General features: G+C 46.1%; 1 protein-coding gene across 7 annotated transcripts in view; it reads left to right on the forward strand.

Moving 5' to 3' along the window:
• The window catches only part of LOC115112113 (zinc finger protein 536-like), a 193,398-nt gene that overhangs the window by 153,283 nt on the left and 20,115 nt on the right, over positions 1-20,000 (forward strand). For 2 of the 7 annotated variants that reach the window (XM_065013010.1, XM_065013011.1), the window contains exon 7: positions 17,881-20,000. This exon is cut by the window's right edge and continues 389 nt beyond it. The exons of the other annotated variants lie outside the window; for them this stretch is intronic. In XM_065013010.1, coding sequence (XP_064869082.1) covers positions 17,881-18,011 — 131 coding nt within the window. In that variant the 3' untranslated portion in view covers positions 18,012-20,000. The remainder of the gene's footprint in view (positions 1-17,880) is intronic. 7 annotated transcript variants of the gene reach the window in all.

Raw genomic sequence — 20,000 nt, forward strand, 5'->3', positions numbered from 1 at the left:
CGTCCTTCCAAGACAAAGTACAACCAGGCCACATCCGTCTCCTCATAACCCTATCCCCGGCCCTCACGGCTGTCGCGGATACACCCCTCAAATCCTCTTGTGAGCACGTGTCATGCTGCAAGAACAGACGCAAGGGGCTTATATCTTTCCTATGACTAGTCAGTCGATTATACATTAAGCCCTGGTGAACGCGGCGTTAGTGTATCCAGTAGCTTTCCATGTGTTCCAGGAAGAGCCAGATTACACACGCAGTGGTCTGACGGTGGTCAATGCTCATCACGCCACACTATATATACTGTAAGTCCCTCTCTCCTCATCCCTAATGATATGACGTAATTAGAGCAACTGATTTATATGGTAATCGGAGGCATGGCAACTCACAGAGCTGCTTATGAGCACACCGTCACCCTTCACCCGCGCAGGCCACCGTGTACCGGTGTCAGCAGCACACCGCCACCCTTCACCCGCAAAGGCCACCGTGTACCGGTGTCAGCAGCACACCGTCACCCTTCACCCGCGCAGGAACCGTGTACCGGTGTCAGCAGCACACCGTCACCCTTCACCCGCGCAGGAACCGTGTACCGGTGTCAGCAGCACACCGTCACCCTTCACCCGCGCAGGCCACCGTGTACCGGTGTCAGCAGCACACCGTCACCCTTCACCCGCGCAGGCCACCGTGTACCGGTGTCAGCAGCACACCGTCACCCTTCACCCGCGCAGGCCACCGTGTACCGGTGTCAGCAGCACACCGTCACCCTTCACCCTCGCAGGCCACCGTGTACCGGTGTCTGCAGCACACCGTCACCCTTCACCCGCGCAGGCCACCGTGTACCGGTGTCAGCAGCACACCGTCACCCTTCACCCGCGCAGGCCACCGTGTACCGGTGTCAGCAGCACACCGTCAACCTTCACCCGCGCAGGCCACCGTGTACCGGTGTCAGCAGCACACCGTCACCCTTCACCCGCGCAGGCCACCGTGTACCGGTGTCAGCAGCACACCGTCAACCTTCACCCGCGCAGGCCACCGTGTACCGGTGTCAGCAGCACACCGTCACCCTTCACCCGCGCAGGCCACCGTGTACCGGTGTCAGCAGCACACCGTCAACCTTCACCCGCGCAGGCCACCGTGTACCGGTGTCAGCAGCACAGCACGTCGCCGTGTTACTACAGGTCCAGTCGCGGTGGTCTTTCAGCGGTTCTCATGACAAGCCCCGTAAAGGGACTGTAAAGTCAATGCAGTTGTTTCAGAGGAGGCCTGAAATAATGCGATATATATGACCACAACCTTGGATAGGATAGGGGAAGACATATACACACGTACACTCACATATAATTCAGACACGCGTAGCATCAGCTTGACCACAGTGTTCTCTAACAGGACCAGTTATTCACGTACACAAGGGAAGGGAATCTCAAAGTATAGACATCTTTAGCCCCTACAGTTTCTTTTTTTCTTTCTCCACTCTGCAACTCGTCAATTACGGAGACAAGAAGGAGTGGATTTGGGGATGTTGCTGTTTAAGGGTGGGAGGTTGTAGGGGCGCGGATGCGGTTGAAAATTGCTCTGCATCTGCTGCTGCGCCCCATGAAAGTGAAGAATATACTGAGTCTGATTTCCTGACGTGCTCCGGCAAGCCAGCCCCTTAGGAACCGTCTCCAGGGATTGTTAATATTAAGAAGGAAGGTGTATTCGGTGTGTATGTGTGGATAGATGTTCACGTGTGTGGGGTCATTGTAGTAGCGTTCAACGTGAACAAATAATCAAATGAATACGTTTCAATAGCACACAGATTTGGTGAGGGGGCGGGCGCGGGGAGTCGGGGGGGGGGGGTGCTCATTTTAGTAACAGATGTCCACACAGTGGCTGGTAGGACAGCACTTCACCATCAACACGTGTTAAATGACAGTGACGGACAGCAGGCAGTCTATTTAATAATTCAATATATTTTAATATTTTTCTCTCTCTCTCTCTGCCTGTTTTTACACTGACAGCAAAATCCAATTCTGCGTCAAGGTTATGATTACAAAAATCTGCATTAAATATGCCATCTTTGGGAGGGAAAATACTGACATAGATTGTGGCTTTTGTTTGTCTGTTCATTTCTTTAGTATGCGTGTCTATATGTTGATCCTGTATCTGGGTTGAGTAATTAACATGGTGATCTACTTACACACAAACACACAGAGATACTGTACCATACCACTTATATATACCAATGGATTTTCAGGCCCGTGCCACCACATTCCCAAGTGTTTTTCTATCAGTTTCTTTTTTTGGGGGGTGGGGGGGGTACTGTAATCAGATGACTAAAAAGGCAAAGGACAAGATGGTAGAGTAGACACAGATCTTCACATTTCCCCAGCACAACGATTCGGGTAACTGAGCCTCAACTGACCTGATTTGCCTCTGTCTGTTAGACACGTAATGGAGTCATTTAACTAGTCAAATTAGGAGCTGCAGAGATGCCGCATGCTTCATTACTGGGTTCCAATGGGCACCATTTTACATTTACGTCAGGAATAATTTCAGGGCAAATTAATGCTTTTATTGTCTTTGCGAAAATACACCCAGATGCACCCAGGCTCGTCACATCTAAAAGATCAGCGCCACCTAGAGGTCAGAGAGGGAACTCCAACCCAGCAGAGTGGTTAGGTGAGGTGGGTGTCATGTTTAGATGACAGTCCGTCAGTCCATTCTTAGATCCAAACTCTAAATCAGAAGCATGTGATGGAGGATGGAGGATGTCCACCAGCGTGGGAGATCAAACTCTGAGTCTGTGAGCGACAGTGCTGAGGGCTCTGGCACCTGTCAGCAGGAGTCTTTGACACGTCTTGTCTACAGACAAGAAGCAGGCTCCGTCCAGAACACAGTCTAACCACGTTTTGGGTTTCTACACTATTTGTATTGGGCATGTGGTGAAGGTTACCACACGATCAGTTCTTTCCATCCAAATCATTATTTAATTCAACTCTGGATTTGATTAAATTCATTCAGAGAAGTTTTGAGTTCTTTAACACGTACAGGATGCACCTCAGTTGATAGACTGTCGTGGTGTTCCAGCAGTGAGTTCTACCAGTGTCCATTGAGAGAAATGAGATGTGGAAGTACATGAGGAAGCTGTCGGTTGCTGATTTATATGTCCTGTTGAAATCCCATGAAGAGAAATCACTAAAACAATCTACATGTCTTTAATAAGATTTTTAAATGTGTTTTTATTTCGATCAAACTCAGTTTAAACGTCTGCTTGTTTCCTCATCTAAGCGCTCTCTTGGCCCATTGTTCTCTACCGCTTGCATTTATGTTATGATAGATTGGAGCCGTATTGTATTATGATGATTGACAGACGAGGATGTTTGTGTGTGTGTTTGTATGTCTTTTTGACTATACACACCGCCCTAGCCCCCTTTCCAGACCCTGTCGGGTGCTTGACATTCTGTCGATATCGTTACACCCAAAAGCTGGACTGTTTGATCCTGTGTTTGACTGGCACGCTTTGAGCTAGAGAGGCTGTGTTTGCTCACTGCCACAGAGCCATGTTTCTCTCGCCACTGTTTAACGGCGTCCACCCGACCACCCAAAGTTCACTCCTGTCTCTCTGCGATAACCCACAGTCCAACCAGACAGTCCGCCTGCTCAGTTTCATACGTTGATATAAAAGCATGTCAGATTCCTGCAAAACAGATAAGAGAACATGATGTGATACTGGGGGGGGGGTTGAAATAACCTAAACTTAGAGTTACTCCATGGATTCACTGATCTCTCTACGGGTCCCGATTCCCGTCAGTCGAACAGTCACCCCCTCCTCTCTTTATCTCCTTTGTCCACAAAGAAAGGAGAAGAGACACATTCTCAATCTTCTGTTGCAGTATTGTTTTTATGCTGGCTGTTCTATATTGATCCGGAGTGTGGCTGGTTATCTTTGCATGGTGGGCAGTTATGGATGAATACACAAAGCCTTTCATTTGGACAAGGGATCATTGTGCCGTCATCCTCCCACGCCTGGAGAGAAGCGAGAAGGGGGTGAACGGCATCCATCGAGGTGCCTTCCCGTCATCCGAGGGCACCACGTTAGTCTGAAAGAAATATCCGAGCATAGTTGCTTGAATACAGCACTTAAAATGCCTATTCTGGACCTTGATCTCAACATATTTGGTACATTCATTATGGGATGGATATGATCAGGTTTTTTGCTGGTACGGTTCAGCTGGAAGGGTTAGTTCAACAGTGTGTTTCTGGCGGTCACTCCCATAGTTCCAGAAGGTGCTCCGCAGGACTTCACCAGGCTCAGAATTCCGGGAGAACTGCCTAGGGGTTCCGTTTGACCTCGTGAGTTAAAAGGAAGCAGCATGAGATTAAGAGAGAGAGAGTGAGAGAGAGAGAGAGAGAGAGAGAGAGAGAGCGAGAGAGAGAGAGAGAGAGAGAGAGAGAGAGAGAGAGAGAGAGAGAGAGAGAGAGAGAGAGAAAGAGAAAAAGAGAGAAAAAGAGAGAAAAAGAGAGAAAAAGAGAGATACAGACAGAGGGAGAACCATAGAGAGAGCTGAGAGGCAGAGAAATCAGGGAGAGAGGGCTTGTGATCAAGAGAGTAAGGGGAGGGGGGTTTTAACGTCCTCCGCTCTGACAGTTGTGTGGAGTGACATCTTGAGGGTTCCTGTCCCATCCACTTCAGGCCACTCATAGGCTGGCCTGTACAGCCCACTGTTTCCCACAGCCCCCTGCACCAGAGGCTCATAATTACTCTTAAGAAGGTAATAGTGTAAAATGAATGCAGTGCTCTCTCCCCGAGGTGAACAAAGGAGCCTTATTATACAACCTCGTCAGCTCTCCTGTGTGTCTCAGCGTTGTACAATCACTGTTTTCAGCAGGATAACCAGCATGTGGTAAACGGAGAGAGAGAGAGAGAGAAAACGACAGGAAAAGTGGTTGTCTCAGCCATCAAACGGCAGTCTCTAAGTGTAACTTCTGCTCTTAATTTGTTCAACAAAAAAAAAAGATGTCTCCTCTGTTCTCAGTTCTTAGCAGTTTGTTTAATTTATTTGAGGTGTAGAAACACACAACACACACGCAGGCGTGCGCACACACAGACTCGCCGCTAAGTCGAGAGACGTCTTCTTATTGGGGAATCTATCAATAAATCAATGTGACTTTAAACACATTTCCCCCGTGACATCACTGAACTGATAAGACCTGAACTAATCTCTGTTGAGGCTGTCGGAGTGCTTTGAACAAAATCTAGTTTGCATCTCTCAGCAAGGTTATTTGTCAATGACTTATAATCCCAGGTACATTTCCCGGGTTTTATATTAGAAACGGGTAAATGGTTCTCATGTCTGATGTTTCTCAGCCTTGGGAAAAGAGAGAAAAGGCTAAGGAACAAAAGGAATGTTATGGATTTCAATGTCAAAACAATGAGAGGAGTGAGTGATCAAAATAGGATGGTTTCTGCATTACCTTTAGACTTTTTTTCTGCATTACCATCCTGGAAATGAGTCAACTACTGGTAATGTTGATCATATTTTATAGTCATGAAATGTTCACCTTAGAAACTAAGGAACACATTTTTTGTTGTTGAGCTGTCGTATATGGTTGAATCAACGTTGAGTCCGCGTCATTTCAATGAAAGTACGTTGACCCGACGTGGAATAGACGTTGAACTGAAGTCTGCGCCCAGTGGGTCCTTTCTCATCCTTATCTCAGTCATGTTGTCTACCTGTACCGTAAGAGACTGTCCACACCAGACAGAGCGTCATGCCCAGAGCAAGTGCTCCTCTTGAGGGTGTCACTACCTTGTCTCGTCCCTCCAAGGGCACGGTACTGGCCAAGAGCAGGAACAATCATCACCAAGGCTTTACCTACTTGGTAATTTATGAGGGCTCAATTAGAAGAGCACACAAAGTAATGATTTTGAAAAGCGCCTCGTCCGTGTTGTGAAATTTGATGTTCTGCCTTCTGCTTATTAGAACTGCTACCCCAGATTCATAAACAGTGTTTGGAGATAAATAATTGATATTACACATTATCGCTCCAGAGTGAAAGAGATGTTTTTGCCATTGTGAGTTTGCGTAGGGGGGCATTTCACTGCAGAGCCTATACCCCCCCCCCCCCCCACACAACCTCCTCTGAAAAAAAGGAGAGAACTTTAACAGGACGCGTCCCCTTGTGCAACGTTCCTCAGTGATCACATCTTTACACGCCAAAATCTTTCTTTGATTTGCCTTCGCTCTCAGAATCTATTTCCCTTTTCGCACAGCACCTCACGGAAAACTTTTGCCATATCTGTCATCTCAAAATGGAGTCTTGGTCTCAGATGAACAGTTTTGATCTTTCTCGACTGTTTACGGCCGCGTCAAAGTGGGGGGGAAAAAAGACTTGCCGTAAGTGCTTACACCAGCACTAAATAGTTTGACATCTTGCTCTCTAACAACGTCTTTAAAGTAAATAAAAAACTAAACAACGGCCTAGCCTGCAATTAAACTGTAGATCTGAATATGACATGTTTGTACCGGAGTGATTTCTCTTTGCCCTTTTCCCGTATCGTTTTTGAAGGGATTCTGTGTGTGTGTGTGTGTGTGTGTGTGTGTGTGTGTGTGTGTGTGTGTGTGTGTGTGTGTGTGTGTGTGTGTGTGTGTGTGTGGGTGTGTGTGATGTTGTAAGGGCTGTGTCAGATCACAAGGGGACTGTAGCCTGGGTTGAGATGTGGCCAGAGCCTCTGGTCACGGTTGCCTTAACCCCTCCATTCTCACTGAGTGCTCAAGGCTAGACAGTGGCGTTCATCCACCGCTGGCCGAGAACTTCATCCACCTTGAAGAGGCTGCCTTTCACACAGCCTTCACAACGCTCTGCTACACACGCACTTTGAGAGCTCAGTAAATATGTGATACAATTCCACCTCCGTTCTCCCACACTGAGGTCCCATGTTACAGTCTGACTGAGTGGGGTCGTAGGAAGCATCCTAGTGGGAGGAGCTGGTCTAATCATGAAGAGCAGCAGGGTGTCACTGCTTAAGGCCTGGGGTTGGAGATACTGTACTTTAGCAGAGGCTAAGGTTTCGCCATGCAGACACAGGAAGTAAGACCAAACAGTCTACTAGCTTCAGATGGTGTGAAACTCAATGCCCAATGTAGATGTATAGGGAAAGGGGGATACCTAGCCATTTGTACAACTGAATGCATCTTCCGCATTTAACCCAACCCCTCTGAATCAGAGAGGTGCGTGGGGCTGCCTTAATCGACATCCACGTCTTCGGCAACCGGGGGAAAAGTGGGTTAACTGCCTTGTTCAGGGGCAGAACGATCGATTTTTACCTTGTCAGCTCGGGGATTCGATCCAGCAACCTTTCGGTTACTGGCCCAACGCTCTAACCACTAGGCTCCCTGCTGCCCCTGGCAGGTTAGCCTTTAGGGGTATTAGACTATGATTCTCCTGAAATTGAATTGGACATCACCATAGCAATAACAATCTGTAGTTTGTCATGCGTAAGGTAAAAACAGTGATGCCCCCCACATTTAAAGAAGCTGTAGAACTAACAACCTGTGTATGCGAAACGTAGTTGCAGAAGAAAAGCTTCTATTTTTTTCACTGTCGTTGTTACTGGAGCTGAAACAGTGAGCCTCTTGGAAGTGCTAGCTGACCATTGCAGGGTAAGAGAGGGAGGGAGAGAAAGACTGAGCCGGAGAAATGGGGGGCGGGGGGGTGGTCCTGGAAGGTTTCGTATATCATAATTATCCCGTTAAGCAACGGCGGGGTTCCCTCGGGAATTATTCTTAAATGGAGGATTTGCAACGAGAACGGGTCAGAAATGCTTCCAGCAAGCAGGAAATCCTGTTTTCATTTACATAATCATATCACCACTTCTCTTTGGTCCCTTCTTAAAGGCGGATGCTAATTCACAGCCCAGCTTTTGTAGGTTTAAAGCTGTTGTTCTTATTCCCTCCAATACGTGTCCCCTTACGTGCAGAGCTTCTCTAAATCTATACTCACTTTTTTGACCTCTTACTCTAAACATCTTCTTTGAGCGTGGAGTCGGCTCTTTTGGCTCTTCTACCTCGAGCGCATATGTGAAAAACAGAAACAAAAATAAAAGTTGATTCATGAATAGCGCTGTCTTAATTGAGACCCAGTAAGAGTAAGTAGCAGATGTTATACTGGGAACTGTTGAATCATCAGAGACCAGAGGAAGTCTGCAAAATCATATTTAAAAAATTTTAAAAAGCCAGGTGCTTGTGATTTTCCATTGCAGCACACTGTGGCGATGTGGGAGGGAAAAGGAGGAGGAGGATAGGAGAGGGATATTCATCCGGAAAGATCTACAGAGAGAGTGATAGTGCAAACACACTGTAGCATTCAGAGACATTTCTGGTGTCACCCTACTGTTTGATCTTGCCCATAAACTCTCTTTGTCCTTACTACGATTATTCACTGTAGAGCTTGTCTGAAAAGACGTATTTCTGGATCATTGTTTCGACACACTAATGCTGTTGGTACTTTAACAATCACGAGTGTATCCAAGGTTTAGGATGGACACATAGAAAGTGAAGTGTTCCCTGTCTGCATCTCCCTGCTCGTCTGAATCGTCATCACTGAGCACGTCCCAGGTCTCCAGCTCTCTCTTGCCTTCTTTTCTTATTTTAAACTCCTGGCCCTGATCCATTAGGAACCCATCTTATGTTGCTGTGTGATTCCTGACCTGGGAAGCGCCGTGTTTCAGCGGCACGGCAAACAGGAACCTGTGATGGCTGTGCTCTCTGTCTACTAGTGGAGTAGGGAACCTGTGATGGCTGTGCTCTCTGTCTACTAGTGGAGTAGGGAACCTGTGATGGCTGTGCTCTCTGTCTGTACTAGCGGAGTATGGAACCTGTGATGGCTGTGCTCTCTGTCTGTACTAGTGGAGTATGGAACATGTGATGGCTGTGCTCTCTGTCTACTAGTGGAGTAGGGAACGTATGATGGCTGTGCTCTCTGTCTACTAGTGGAGTAGGGAACCTGTGATGGCTGTGCTCTCTGTCTGTACTAGTGGAGTAGGGAACCTGTGATGGCTGTGCTCTCTGTCTGTACTAGTGGAGTAGGGAACCTGTGATGGCTGTGCTCTGTCTGTACTAGCGGAGTATGGAACCTGTGATGGCTGTGCTCTCTGTCTGTACTAGTGGAGTATGGAACATGTGATGGCTGTGCTCTCTGTCTGTACTAGCGGAGTATGGAACCTGTGATGGCTGTGCTCTCTGTCTGTACTAGTGGAGTAGGGAACCTGTGATGGCTGTGCTCTCTGTCTGTACTAGTGGAGTAGGGAACCTGTGATGGCTGTGCTCTCTGTCTGTACTAGTGGAGTAGGGATCATGTGATGGCTGTGCCCTCTGTCTGTACTAGTGGAGTAGGGAACCTGTGATGGCTGTGCTCTCTGTCTGTACTAGTGGAGTAGGGAACTTGTGATGGCTGTGCTCTCTGTCTGTACTAGTGGAGTAGGGAACCTGTGATGGCTGTGCCCGTACTAGTGGAGTAGGGAACCTGTGATGGCTGTGCTCTCTGTCTACTAGTGGAGTAGGGAACCTGTGATGGCTGTGCTCTCTGTCTGTACTAGTGGAGTAGGGAACCTGTGATGGCTGTGCTCTCTGTCTGTAACCTGTGATGGCTGTGCTCTCTGTCTGTACTAGTGGAGTAGGGAACCTGTGATGGCTGTGCTCTCTGTCTGTACTAGTGGAGTAGGGAACCTGTGATGGCTGTGCTCTCTGTCTACTAGTGGAGTAGGGAACCTGTGATGGCTGTGCTCTCTGTTTGTACTAGTGGAGTAGGGAACCTGTGATGGCTGTGCTCTCTGTCTGTACTAGTGGAGTAGGGAACCTGTGATGGCTGTGCTCTCTGTCTGTACTAGTGGAGTAGGGAACCTGTGATGGCTGTGCTCTCTGTCTGTACTAGTGGAGTAGGGAACCTAGTGAGTAGGCCTGTGATGGCTGTGCTCTGTCTGTACTAGTGGAGTAGGGAACCTGTGATGGCTGTGCTCTCTGTCTGTACTAGTGGAGTATGGAACCTGTGATGGCTGTGCGCTCTGTCTGTACTAGTGGAGTAGGGAACCTGTGATGGCTGTCTGTGATGGCTGTGCGCTCTGTCTGTACTAGTGGAGTAGGGAACCTGTGATGGCTGTGCTCTCTGTCTGTACTAGTGGAGTATGGAACCTGTGATGGCTGTGCTCTCTGTCTGTACTAGTGGAGTAGGGAACCTGTGATGGCTGTGCTCTCTGTCTGTACTAGTGGAGTATGGAACCTGTGATGGCTGTGCGCTCTGTCTGTACTAGTGGAGTATGGAACCTGTGATGGCTGTGCTCTCTGTCTGTACTAGTGGAGTAGGGAACCTGTGATGGCTGTGCTCTCTGTCTGTACTAGTGGAGTATGGAACCTGTGATGGCTGTGCTCTCTGTCTGTACTAGTGGAGTATGGAACCTGTGATGGCTGTGCCTCTGTCTGTACTAGTGGAGTAGCTGTGTTCTCTGTCTGTGGAGTACCTGTGATGGCTGTGTTCTCTGTTTGTACTAGTGGAACTGTGATGGCTGTGTTCTCTGTCTGTACTAGTGGAGTAGGGAACCTGTGATGGCTGTGTTCTCTGTCTGTACTAGTGGAGTAGGGAACCTGTGATGGCTGTGCTCTCTGTCTGTACTAGTGGAGTATGGAACCTGTGATGGCTGTGCTCTCTGTCTGTACTAGTGGAGTATGGGATGGCTGTGCTCTGTCTGTACTAGTGGAGTAGGGATCATGTGATGGCTGTGCTCTCTGTCTGTACTAGTGGAGTATGGAACCTGTGATGGCTGTGCTCTCTGTCTGTACTAGTGGAGTACTAGTGGAACCTGTGATAGGCTGTGATGGCTGTGCTCTCTGTCTGTACTAGTGGAGTAGGGATGGCTGTGTTCTCTGTCTGTACTAGTGGAGTAGGGAACCTGTGATTCTCTGTCTGTACTAGTGGAGTATGGAACCTGTGATGGCTGTGCGCTCTGTCTGTACTAGTGGAGTATGGAACCTGTGATGGCTGTGCTCTCTGTCTGTACTAGTGGAGTAGGGAACCTGTGATGGCTGTGTTCTCTGTCTGTACTAGTGGAGGTAGGCTGTGTTCTCTGTCTGTAACCTGTGATGGCTGTGTTCTCTGTCTGTACTAGTGGTTCTCTGTCTGTACTAGTAGGGAACCTGTGATGGCTGTGTTCTCTGTCTGTACTAGTGGAGTAGGGAACCTGTGATGGCTGTGTTCTCTGTCTGTACTAGTGGAGTAGGGAACCTGTGATGGCTGTGTTCTCTGTCTGTACTAGTGGAGTAGGGAACCTGTGATGGCTGTGTTCTCTGTCTGTACTAGTGGAGTAGGGAACCTGTGATGGCTGTGTTCTCTGTCTGTACTAGTGGAGTAGGGAACCTGTGATGGCTGTGTTCTCTGTCTGTACTAGTGGAGTAGGGAACCTGTGATGGCTGTGCTCTCTGTCTGTACTAGTGGAGTATGGAACCTGTGATGGCTGTGCGCTCTGTCTGTACTAGTGGAGTAGGGAACCTGTGATGGCTGTGCTCTCTGTCTGTACTAGTGGAGTATGGAACCTGTGATGGCTGAGCGCTCTGTCTGTACTAGTGGAGTAGGGAACCTGTGATATCTGTGCTCTCTGTCTGTACTAGTGGAGTATGGAACCTGTGATGGCTGTGCGCTCTGTCTGTACTAGTGGAGTAGGGAACCTGTGATGGCTGTGCTCTCTGTCTGTACTAGTGGAGTAGGGAACCTGTCTGTACTAGTGGCTGTGATGGCTCTCTGTCTGTACTAGTGGAGTAGGGAACCTGTGATGGCTGTGTTCTCTGTCTGTACTAGTGGTACTAGTAGTAGGAACCTGTGATGGCTGTGTTCTCTGTCTGTACTAGTGGAGTAGGGAACCTGTGTTCTCTGTCTGTACTAGTGGAGTAGGGAACCTGTGATGGCTGTGTTCTCTGATGGCTGTGTTCTCTGTTTGTACTAGTGGAGTAGGGATCTGTGTTCTGTGATGGCTGTGTTCTCTGTCTGTACTAGTGGAGTAGGGAACCTGTGATGGCTGTGTTCTCTGTTTGTACTAGTGGAGTAGGGAACCTGTGATGGCTGTGTTCTCTGTTTGTACTAGTGGAGTAGGGATCATGTGATGGCTGTGTTCTCTGTTTGTACTAGTGGAGTAGGGAACCTGTGATGGCTGTGTTCTCTGTTTGTACTAGTGGAGTAGGGAACCTGTGATGGCTGTGTTCTCTGTTTGTACTAGTGGAGTAGGGAACCTGTGAGGAGGTCCGCAGTGACAGGCCCACTGTGGAGGATTAAAGGCCCACTCTGTCTCTCTCTCTCTCTCTCTCTCTCTCTCTCTCTCTCTCTCTCTCTCTCTCTCTCTCTCTCTCTCACTGTCTTCTCTGAAGTGACAGACAGTGTCATTCTCGTCACTCAGAGGGGACCTCGTCCCAGGCTGACAGAGTCGCTTCAGCGTTCTTCTCCATTCCCACCGCAGCGCAACGCCACACAAAATTAGTAACCAGATATGGCAGTGGCGCGATGCTAGTGCGAATAATACCACACACTCGAGGGAGCCCAGAGCTGTGAGATTAGCACAGACAATTAATACAAGACATGCCTGCGAGAGGGCCTCTGAATATCTTTATGTTGTTTAAGCCACTACGACTCGAAAACTGAAACTGTCCCTGTGTGTCAGTATTCAAGCGAGTGTGTGCGTGTTCATGTCTGTGTGTGTGTGTGTGTGTGTTGCGGAATTGAAACCCTAATTTTGACAGGTGTTTTGATGTCATCTTTCTTTTTTTATAGCCCCGAAGTCGTGTACTGTACAGTAGCTTGTCACAGACATACTTGTCCATTGGAAATCACTGACAACGGTACTGGTAACATTCCCGGCCTGTAATCCATGTGTAAGTGAAGGAAGGAAGTGTGTGCGGTCTATGTAAGCACAGCAAGGTCCTCCCTGCGTACAGGCTTGATAGAATAAAAAGCATTATTCATACTCAAATGAGGCCTGATGAGCACAGATGACCTCACCTCTTCCTGTTGCCAAACAAAAGCTTCATTTTTATAACAGAGACGGGGGGGAAATGTGGAGTACAGGAGATCCCTGGCTCGTCCCACCATCCAGAATGTGCCCTCTACAAAGACAACAAAAAACTTTTGGCGACAGCCTTTGTTTGACCTTGTTAGCGCCAGCGCATTTGGGTAATCTGTGCTTAATTATTTTTTTCCCTCTCTTCTACATAATACTACAACTTGTGCTCAAACCACAAGCATTTAAGACGTGGCAAATTTTTTTTTTTTTTTTTTTTGCACATTCCAATGCCATTATGTTACATTGTTGCCGAATAAAGGCTGGTATTATGCTCCCGCGGTAAAGGGCAGAAGTGGACGGAGTTTTTATCTGCTGAACGAATCAATCAGGATTATGTCAGCTGAAAAGAATCACAGACAGCAGTCGCCAGTGTGTGTGTGTATTTGAAATTTTGCTTATTTAAAGGGGAGCTATTTGTTGGTCGTGAATACATGGGGGTGACTGAGACGTCATTTCTCGGTACAGAGAGGATCTCTTCTATTTATTTTATCCTCTGTGGGAGGATTGGAAGGGCGCTCATTATCATTTCAGCAGAAATGATTAGGAGATCAAATAGAGATCGAATGCCATTTCCTTCCATTAATGCGGGGGGTTTAGTGCGTCTGTCATGGCATGGCTGTCCGGCTGCCTGTGGGAAAAAGACAGAGGGAAGAATGGACGAGAGGATTAAGAGGGGACCGGGGCTTGGCAAGGGAGTGCAGGGCTATTCATTAGCAGGGCCCAAAGAGAGGCACACTGACATGCAGAGAGGGAGAGAGAGAGAGAGGGGGGGGATGAGCCTTGAGCAGTAGCTCTACCACACAAAATGGAGGGTAAAGGCAAAAAGCAGTGATCACACGGTCAAGTTTGCCCTCCACATTGTGCAAACCTACTCATGCAACACTTTGTCCTGCTTTGAGACTCACACGCGTTAGGGTGAGGGTCCTGCCCTCTGGGGCCACATTCAAACAACCCTCCTTAATGTTGGGCCTAACAGGCTGCTAATGCCTTGCCAGTCACACAACCAACCCTCAAGTCACGACTATGACATAAAAAAAAAAAAGTGCCATTTGTTTTGTCAACTTAGGCTGAAAATGTGACTGAATGTTAGAATCGGGAGTTGGGAGTAACGCTCTCGGTGTCCTGCGATCTGTGAGTTCAAATCCCTCCGCTCTGGCTCAGAGGGTTATTTTCCTCATCAGGAGCACTAAAACCGTTGCGTACTTCTTCCGTCTGAATAGCCATTTTCTCTATATTGTATTTATGTATTGAAAAAAAAAGGTAATAGATCAAGCACATTCCATTATTCTCTTATAAGATCATTAGCAAATATAATTAGATATGAAAGAAAGTCATTTGGAAAAGAGGGGGAAAAAACGCTATCAGGCAAAGAAGACAGATTGTTGCATCAGAGTGTTTGGGCTTAAATTGCTCAGCGGAGGTATTATCTATCCAACCATCTTCTTCTCAGAAATAGTCACTGGGAGAGGGAGGGAACTCACTCCAGCCCACTGTTTCTCAGCCAAGACCTAGCTTCTTCCTGTACACCCATGTCTCATACAATACCTACGGGTAAAGGAGGAATCAATCAAATAAATAACATCTAAAACAACAATACCTACATTCTGTAGTGCCTTTCTTTAAAAAAAATACAATATCAGACCGAGCGGAATAGGCCCCTTCCCTCCTGCATATATGAATTCTTCTTTTGTACTTTTGTCAAAAAGGAAACACAAATCTTCTTCCTTGATGCAGTATAGCTGGGAACCAATTCATTGTTGCCACTACCACATGTAGGAGTTTGTCACTGTTTCAACACGGTAGTGTGCTTTCTAATGGGGATCTGAGCAGAAACAGCCATAAACACAAAATCCTCACTCACCGCAAATGTGCTGTTTTCTTCTTTAGTGGTGCTTTAAGGGATGGGGGTGGATGTGGATTCCTCTAGTCATTTTGAATCGCAGCAAATGGTATTCATAAACATCCTGTATTCATTAAAACCTTCTAAAAATATGATTTGGGTGCTTCCTCGTGCTCAAGCGGTGGTGTGTGCTGTTCATATTTACATATTTATAAATACTGGGCTGTACAATGAGGCCTACCTTTGCCAAAAACAACACTTTTCTACTGTCGCCGGATGCCTGGGAGAGAACAAAGGCCTCAGAGGCACCTTCGATGGCAGTACTCTATGTAACTGACTGCTTGCCAGCCTGCAGCAGACTCAAATGTACATAGGGCCAGGGCGTCAGTCACTTCCGTGGCACTTATGTTACAGCTAAACTCAAGTCTCATGCAGTCAAACCCACATCATTAGAGGACTAGGTTATCTGGGGGAATTACTTCTCCTGCTTTAGTTTTGGCCTCATCAGAATTGCAAATATTCATTTCCAACCTTTACATGGAAATAACAAATACAGAGCTCAACACAATGTGAAATAGAAGCATTTATACTGTTTTCCATAGTAACTGATTAGCTTAGTCTTATGTAGTCAGGTGAGAGACTATGCTGAGAGACCCCCACTCGAACACTAGTATTTCCCAAGGCAGTTTACAACACATGCTCTCAGTCTTGTGTTAAGCCATTGTTCTTGTCCTTGTCCATCCACCTATTCATTTATGCATTCTGTTTGGCATGACACATGTATTAACACAGGGTGGATCCTGGAGCTATGTGTCCTCTTACCATATGCCTGGGTTTCTAGGGCCCTCTTCTCCAGTAAAATGGCCATTCTGACTGTTATCTCACAGTTTACCAGTAGATGGCGTCCTCACCCTTTCAGCATTTTCAATAGTCCCATTGACTACGGAGCGTTTTTACAATTCATTGTAAAATATATACGTTCTCATACAAATAATGATCGAATCAGTTGTCACAGATATAGAGAGTCTTGCTGACCTGATGCGGTTGTTTAAATTGTAGCGTTTACCCATCCCAATATAATTTGTTTGCATAATACATGGAAGGCTTTGCCTAATGGTAGGATTCCTTACATTATAATGATAAAGTGTTGTAGACTACAGCATTAACCAGATAGTATTTATTTAAACAGTATTGACCTGGTATGATAAGCAGTAGTTGTTTTTAAGATGACACACACAAGTGGAATGTCAACGAGGTCCTTGGGTTGGCTGGTGAGGTGCATCTGTTCTGCACCCGAATGGGAAATTAAAACTGAGAGGAAGTTATGAGGAATCCATAAAGTTGGCCTGGAAATCTCCCGCTCGCAATGGCAGTTGTTTGGGGAGAAGAAATGTCGTGCTTAAATTATAACATTCCAGGTGGCTTTAGTTAATGAACAGTGAAAATCAAATATGGAGCTTAAGCTGTAACTCGTTACTGGAAGTTTTTTTGTTTTTTTTCAAGGGAAATCACGAGGAGAAGCCACCCTTGAGAGACCAGATACTTTTTATGCAAAGTAAAACATTTCTTTGTTTATTAGGTGGACCACGACAACATATTTAGTTTAGTGGAGGGGGGGGACATTTAGTCTGATTCCTTATTGAATGGTTGACTAATGATAGAGTGATGCGTGAAGCATAGATGTAGACATAGAATGGTATAAACCAACTGACTGTTCCGTCATATTGCCATGTAAAATGCACACATGACATACGCAGGCTTAGTCTGCCATCTACTGGTCAAAGTTGGCTCTGGCAGCATTTCCTTAAGACTGCATCACACATACAGTACCATGCAGACGAGGCTGCAAAACGATGGACAGAACAGTGATGCTCTCTCTTTAAGAGATTAAAAGCAGTTGTGTGCAGCATGTCTTCAAACACCCAGCGATGGTTGTTTTAATTTGTTGATGCGTCTGGCACAGGATGTTTCAAGTGTGAATTATGATCGCTACGGCACACCCACATCTCCACATCTTCCGGCGTTAATACCAGATAAGCCCGGAGAGCTACTTGAATTATCTTTAGAATCTTTACCTGCCTTTTCTAAACTGTTTGACGTAGGAGTTTTAAGCGAACGTACACCGCATCGTGATTTGAGGGTGACGGTGTGATTGTGTCATTAATACAGAAGAGAGTAGGTGTCAGCGATATTGTTCTTTGGGAAAACCAAAGGATGTTTTATCCGTTTTTAGTGTTCCGTTGCTCCGCACCGACTCTTCATTTCATTTTGGATGTCTTCGCCGTGACGGCACAATCAAATAAACACCTTTTCATTTAGTTTCGTGACGCCACTTTAAAAGAACATGACACGGAAATGCATTCAGTAGATTTCATTGCCAAATAAATTTCCCACGAAGTTGTCGAGGCAATGAAACTGTGAATGGAAAACAGGGGTTGTATTATTTAGCGCTCGCATTGTTTCAGAACTTCAAGATAAGAGTGTTTTAAATGTCCGGGATTCTAACTTGCATTCTAATTGCTTCCTTCAGTTCATGATCACCACGTTATTACACTTATCTAGCGAACAAACTTGCTTGGAAAAAGTATGCAAATCCTTTTACTGCCAGTGTCTCATACCATTTTTAGTCTGCAACCTTTGCTAAACACCTCACAACCTCACCCCTGAGTCCCTGTTAGAGGCCTAGCCTACATTTGAACTAAGTTTAGAAATGTGACATTTAGTCATCGCAATGTTAGAAGTTTGTCAGCCGTACATGTGTAATGCTAATGCTAATTGTTGGTTCCAGAACAGAATGTCAGTTTCTGTTTTGCTCCTACTTCACCCTACATGATGTTTGTTACAGTAAGAGGTGGCCATTTTGTGTGTATAACTGCTATGCTATGTTTCGTGTCAGAATGGTTGTGTTGTGGCTGTGGTGAGGGCCGGGGCAGTCGTGTTAATCTGCGTTTGTTCTCTTAACTGTAGTTCATCTGTGGGTAGGAGAGGAGGAAGGCCATGGAGCCCTGGGCCCCGCGCTGACCCTCGACCCTAACCTCGCGCTGCCTAACCTAGCTGACACTGAGACGCACGACGCAGCCTCTCTTAACAGAGACTAACTCCCGCCCGAGCACCCGGCTGGAGCAAGGCAGGAACATGATGATGATGGTGATGATGAAGGAACACACTATATCAAAGACTTTATTTAAAACATGCTACCATCAAACAAGAGAAGTCATTCAAAATGAACTATGAAGGAGTGTTTCTGCCGTGTGGGAGGATGGAGAGGAGACTGAGAGACATACCTGCTGAAATGACTTGTAGAGGCCACTGGATGTGACAGACAGACAGACAGACAGTGACTTGAACCATTCTGTTTCCTGTCCTCTCATGGATGACTCCTCCCTCCATCTTCTGTCTTCTTCATGTCTCTCCTTTGATTTGATGTTTTTGATGAAACTACCTGCTAAATGACAGTACCTAACACGCCCCTACTATGACACATTCCTTGATCCAAGATGGCGTCCATCATTGTTGACAACAAAAAAAGGTGATAATATTCCGACTGAACTGTTGTGCTGACCCTGTGCTTCACCTGTACGACAGACTCTCTCTCTCCTATCAGACCCAGTACAAAGACAGGTATTCAATGACCCCTGGGTCACAGTAATGGTATTGTCCCTGGACTGTACCATTCCCACTCTTGTCCTGCTGGAGCTGTAGCTTTAACTCGCTCCTTTTGACCGGACCAACCATCTATGGAGACCAAGCACACTTATTGCCACGCACATTTTTAGTTGCTATTTTCTACCCTGTTTCAGGGCACAATGTTCTGTGTGTCAAAAACGAATGAACAGAGAAAAGAAAAAAAAAGAGGAAAAACTAGAAACTAAACCCGAAGTATGACATACTCTGACAATCTTTTCCTGTGCTAGCTAACTAAGAGAGAGCGGTAGTTTTCCGATAGGATGGGGATGTTAGTAGATGTGACAACGAGAAGAGAAAGCCTGAGCATTGTACAGTACAGTGTGATGATGGGCAGAGGACTGAGGATCCTCGCCCCATCCCCGTAACGGAAACAGAACAGGAAGTGAAGACTCTGCCCTAGCACGGTCCACTCATGTCTTTTCTCGCTCTATATGACAGAGCCTGTAGATGCTCAGAACTACATGTAAAAAAAAAAGAGAGAAATAGCAACAAATGAAAGCGTTGTTTGTGAAGAGCAAAAAGTGTTGAAGTGACAGTAATAACTAGTTTACACGCCCTTGTCCTGTAGATAAACATAGAGCTGGAAGGGAAGTTATCAAAAACAAAACGGGATTGTATTTTCCATCCCTTTTCATCTCTCTTATTGACTTCAAGGACTATAGTGTTTGCAAGTGTTCGTAAGATACTGCCACCAATCAATGTTGCAAAGTGTTACTGACTACTGAAACGGTTTGTTGTATTTACTTTGAAAAAGAAGAAAAAACTGGAAAAACAAATATTGTCTAGCCTTAGATACAGTCATCCGTTGTTGCATCGACAAAGCTCGTTCGTTTTAGATGGTAGGCCTTAGGGTTGAGCTTCTTTTTTTGTTTGTTCAAGTACTGTACTTTTTGCCTTCTACATTCTAACGAGAAAAAAAAGAAAAAGATTGACAATCTACTCATGTGCTCCAAACATATGCCCATATATACATAATACATTATGCATAGAAGGAATTTTTTTTTTTTTTCAAGTTCTTTGCACTGTGATAGTATTATACATCAAATCTATACAGTACAAAACTAGCTAACTAACTACAATGAAGGTGTGTATCTGTGTGTCCCTTGACATTGTGAAATGTTTCTATGTCCTCTTGTGAACCCTGAGAATTCTAAATGCGGTATGTACAGTGCGAATATATACAAGTACATTTTCAGTGTGAAGGACTACAGTACATGGCTTTGACAAAATGCTATCATAGTGCCAAGCCAAGGCATGCAAGTCACTTGTGTGGTCATCATTTTACATACTGTTTGTTACTGAAGCAGAGTGATGATCAATGCTCAAATTCCACATCGGGTTGATGGAACTTATTAACAGCTCTCCACGCAAAAAAAAAAAGGCTCCTGTTTTTTTAATTT

The sequence above is a fragment of the Oncorhynchus nerka genome, linkage group LG28 (genome assembly GCF_034236695.1).
Source record: "Oncorhynchus nerka isolate Pitt River linkage group LG28, Oner_Uvic_2.0, whole genome shotgun sequence".
NCBI classification, from domain to species: Eukaryota; Metazoa; Chordata; class Actinopteri; order Salmoniformes; family Salmonidae; genus Oncorhynchus; species Oncorhynchus nerka.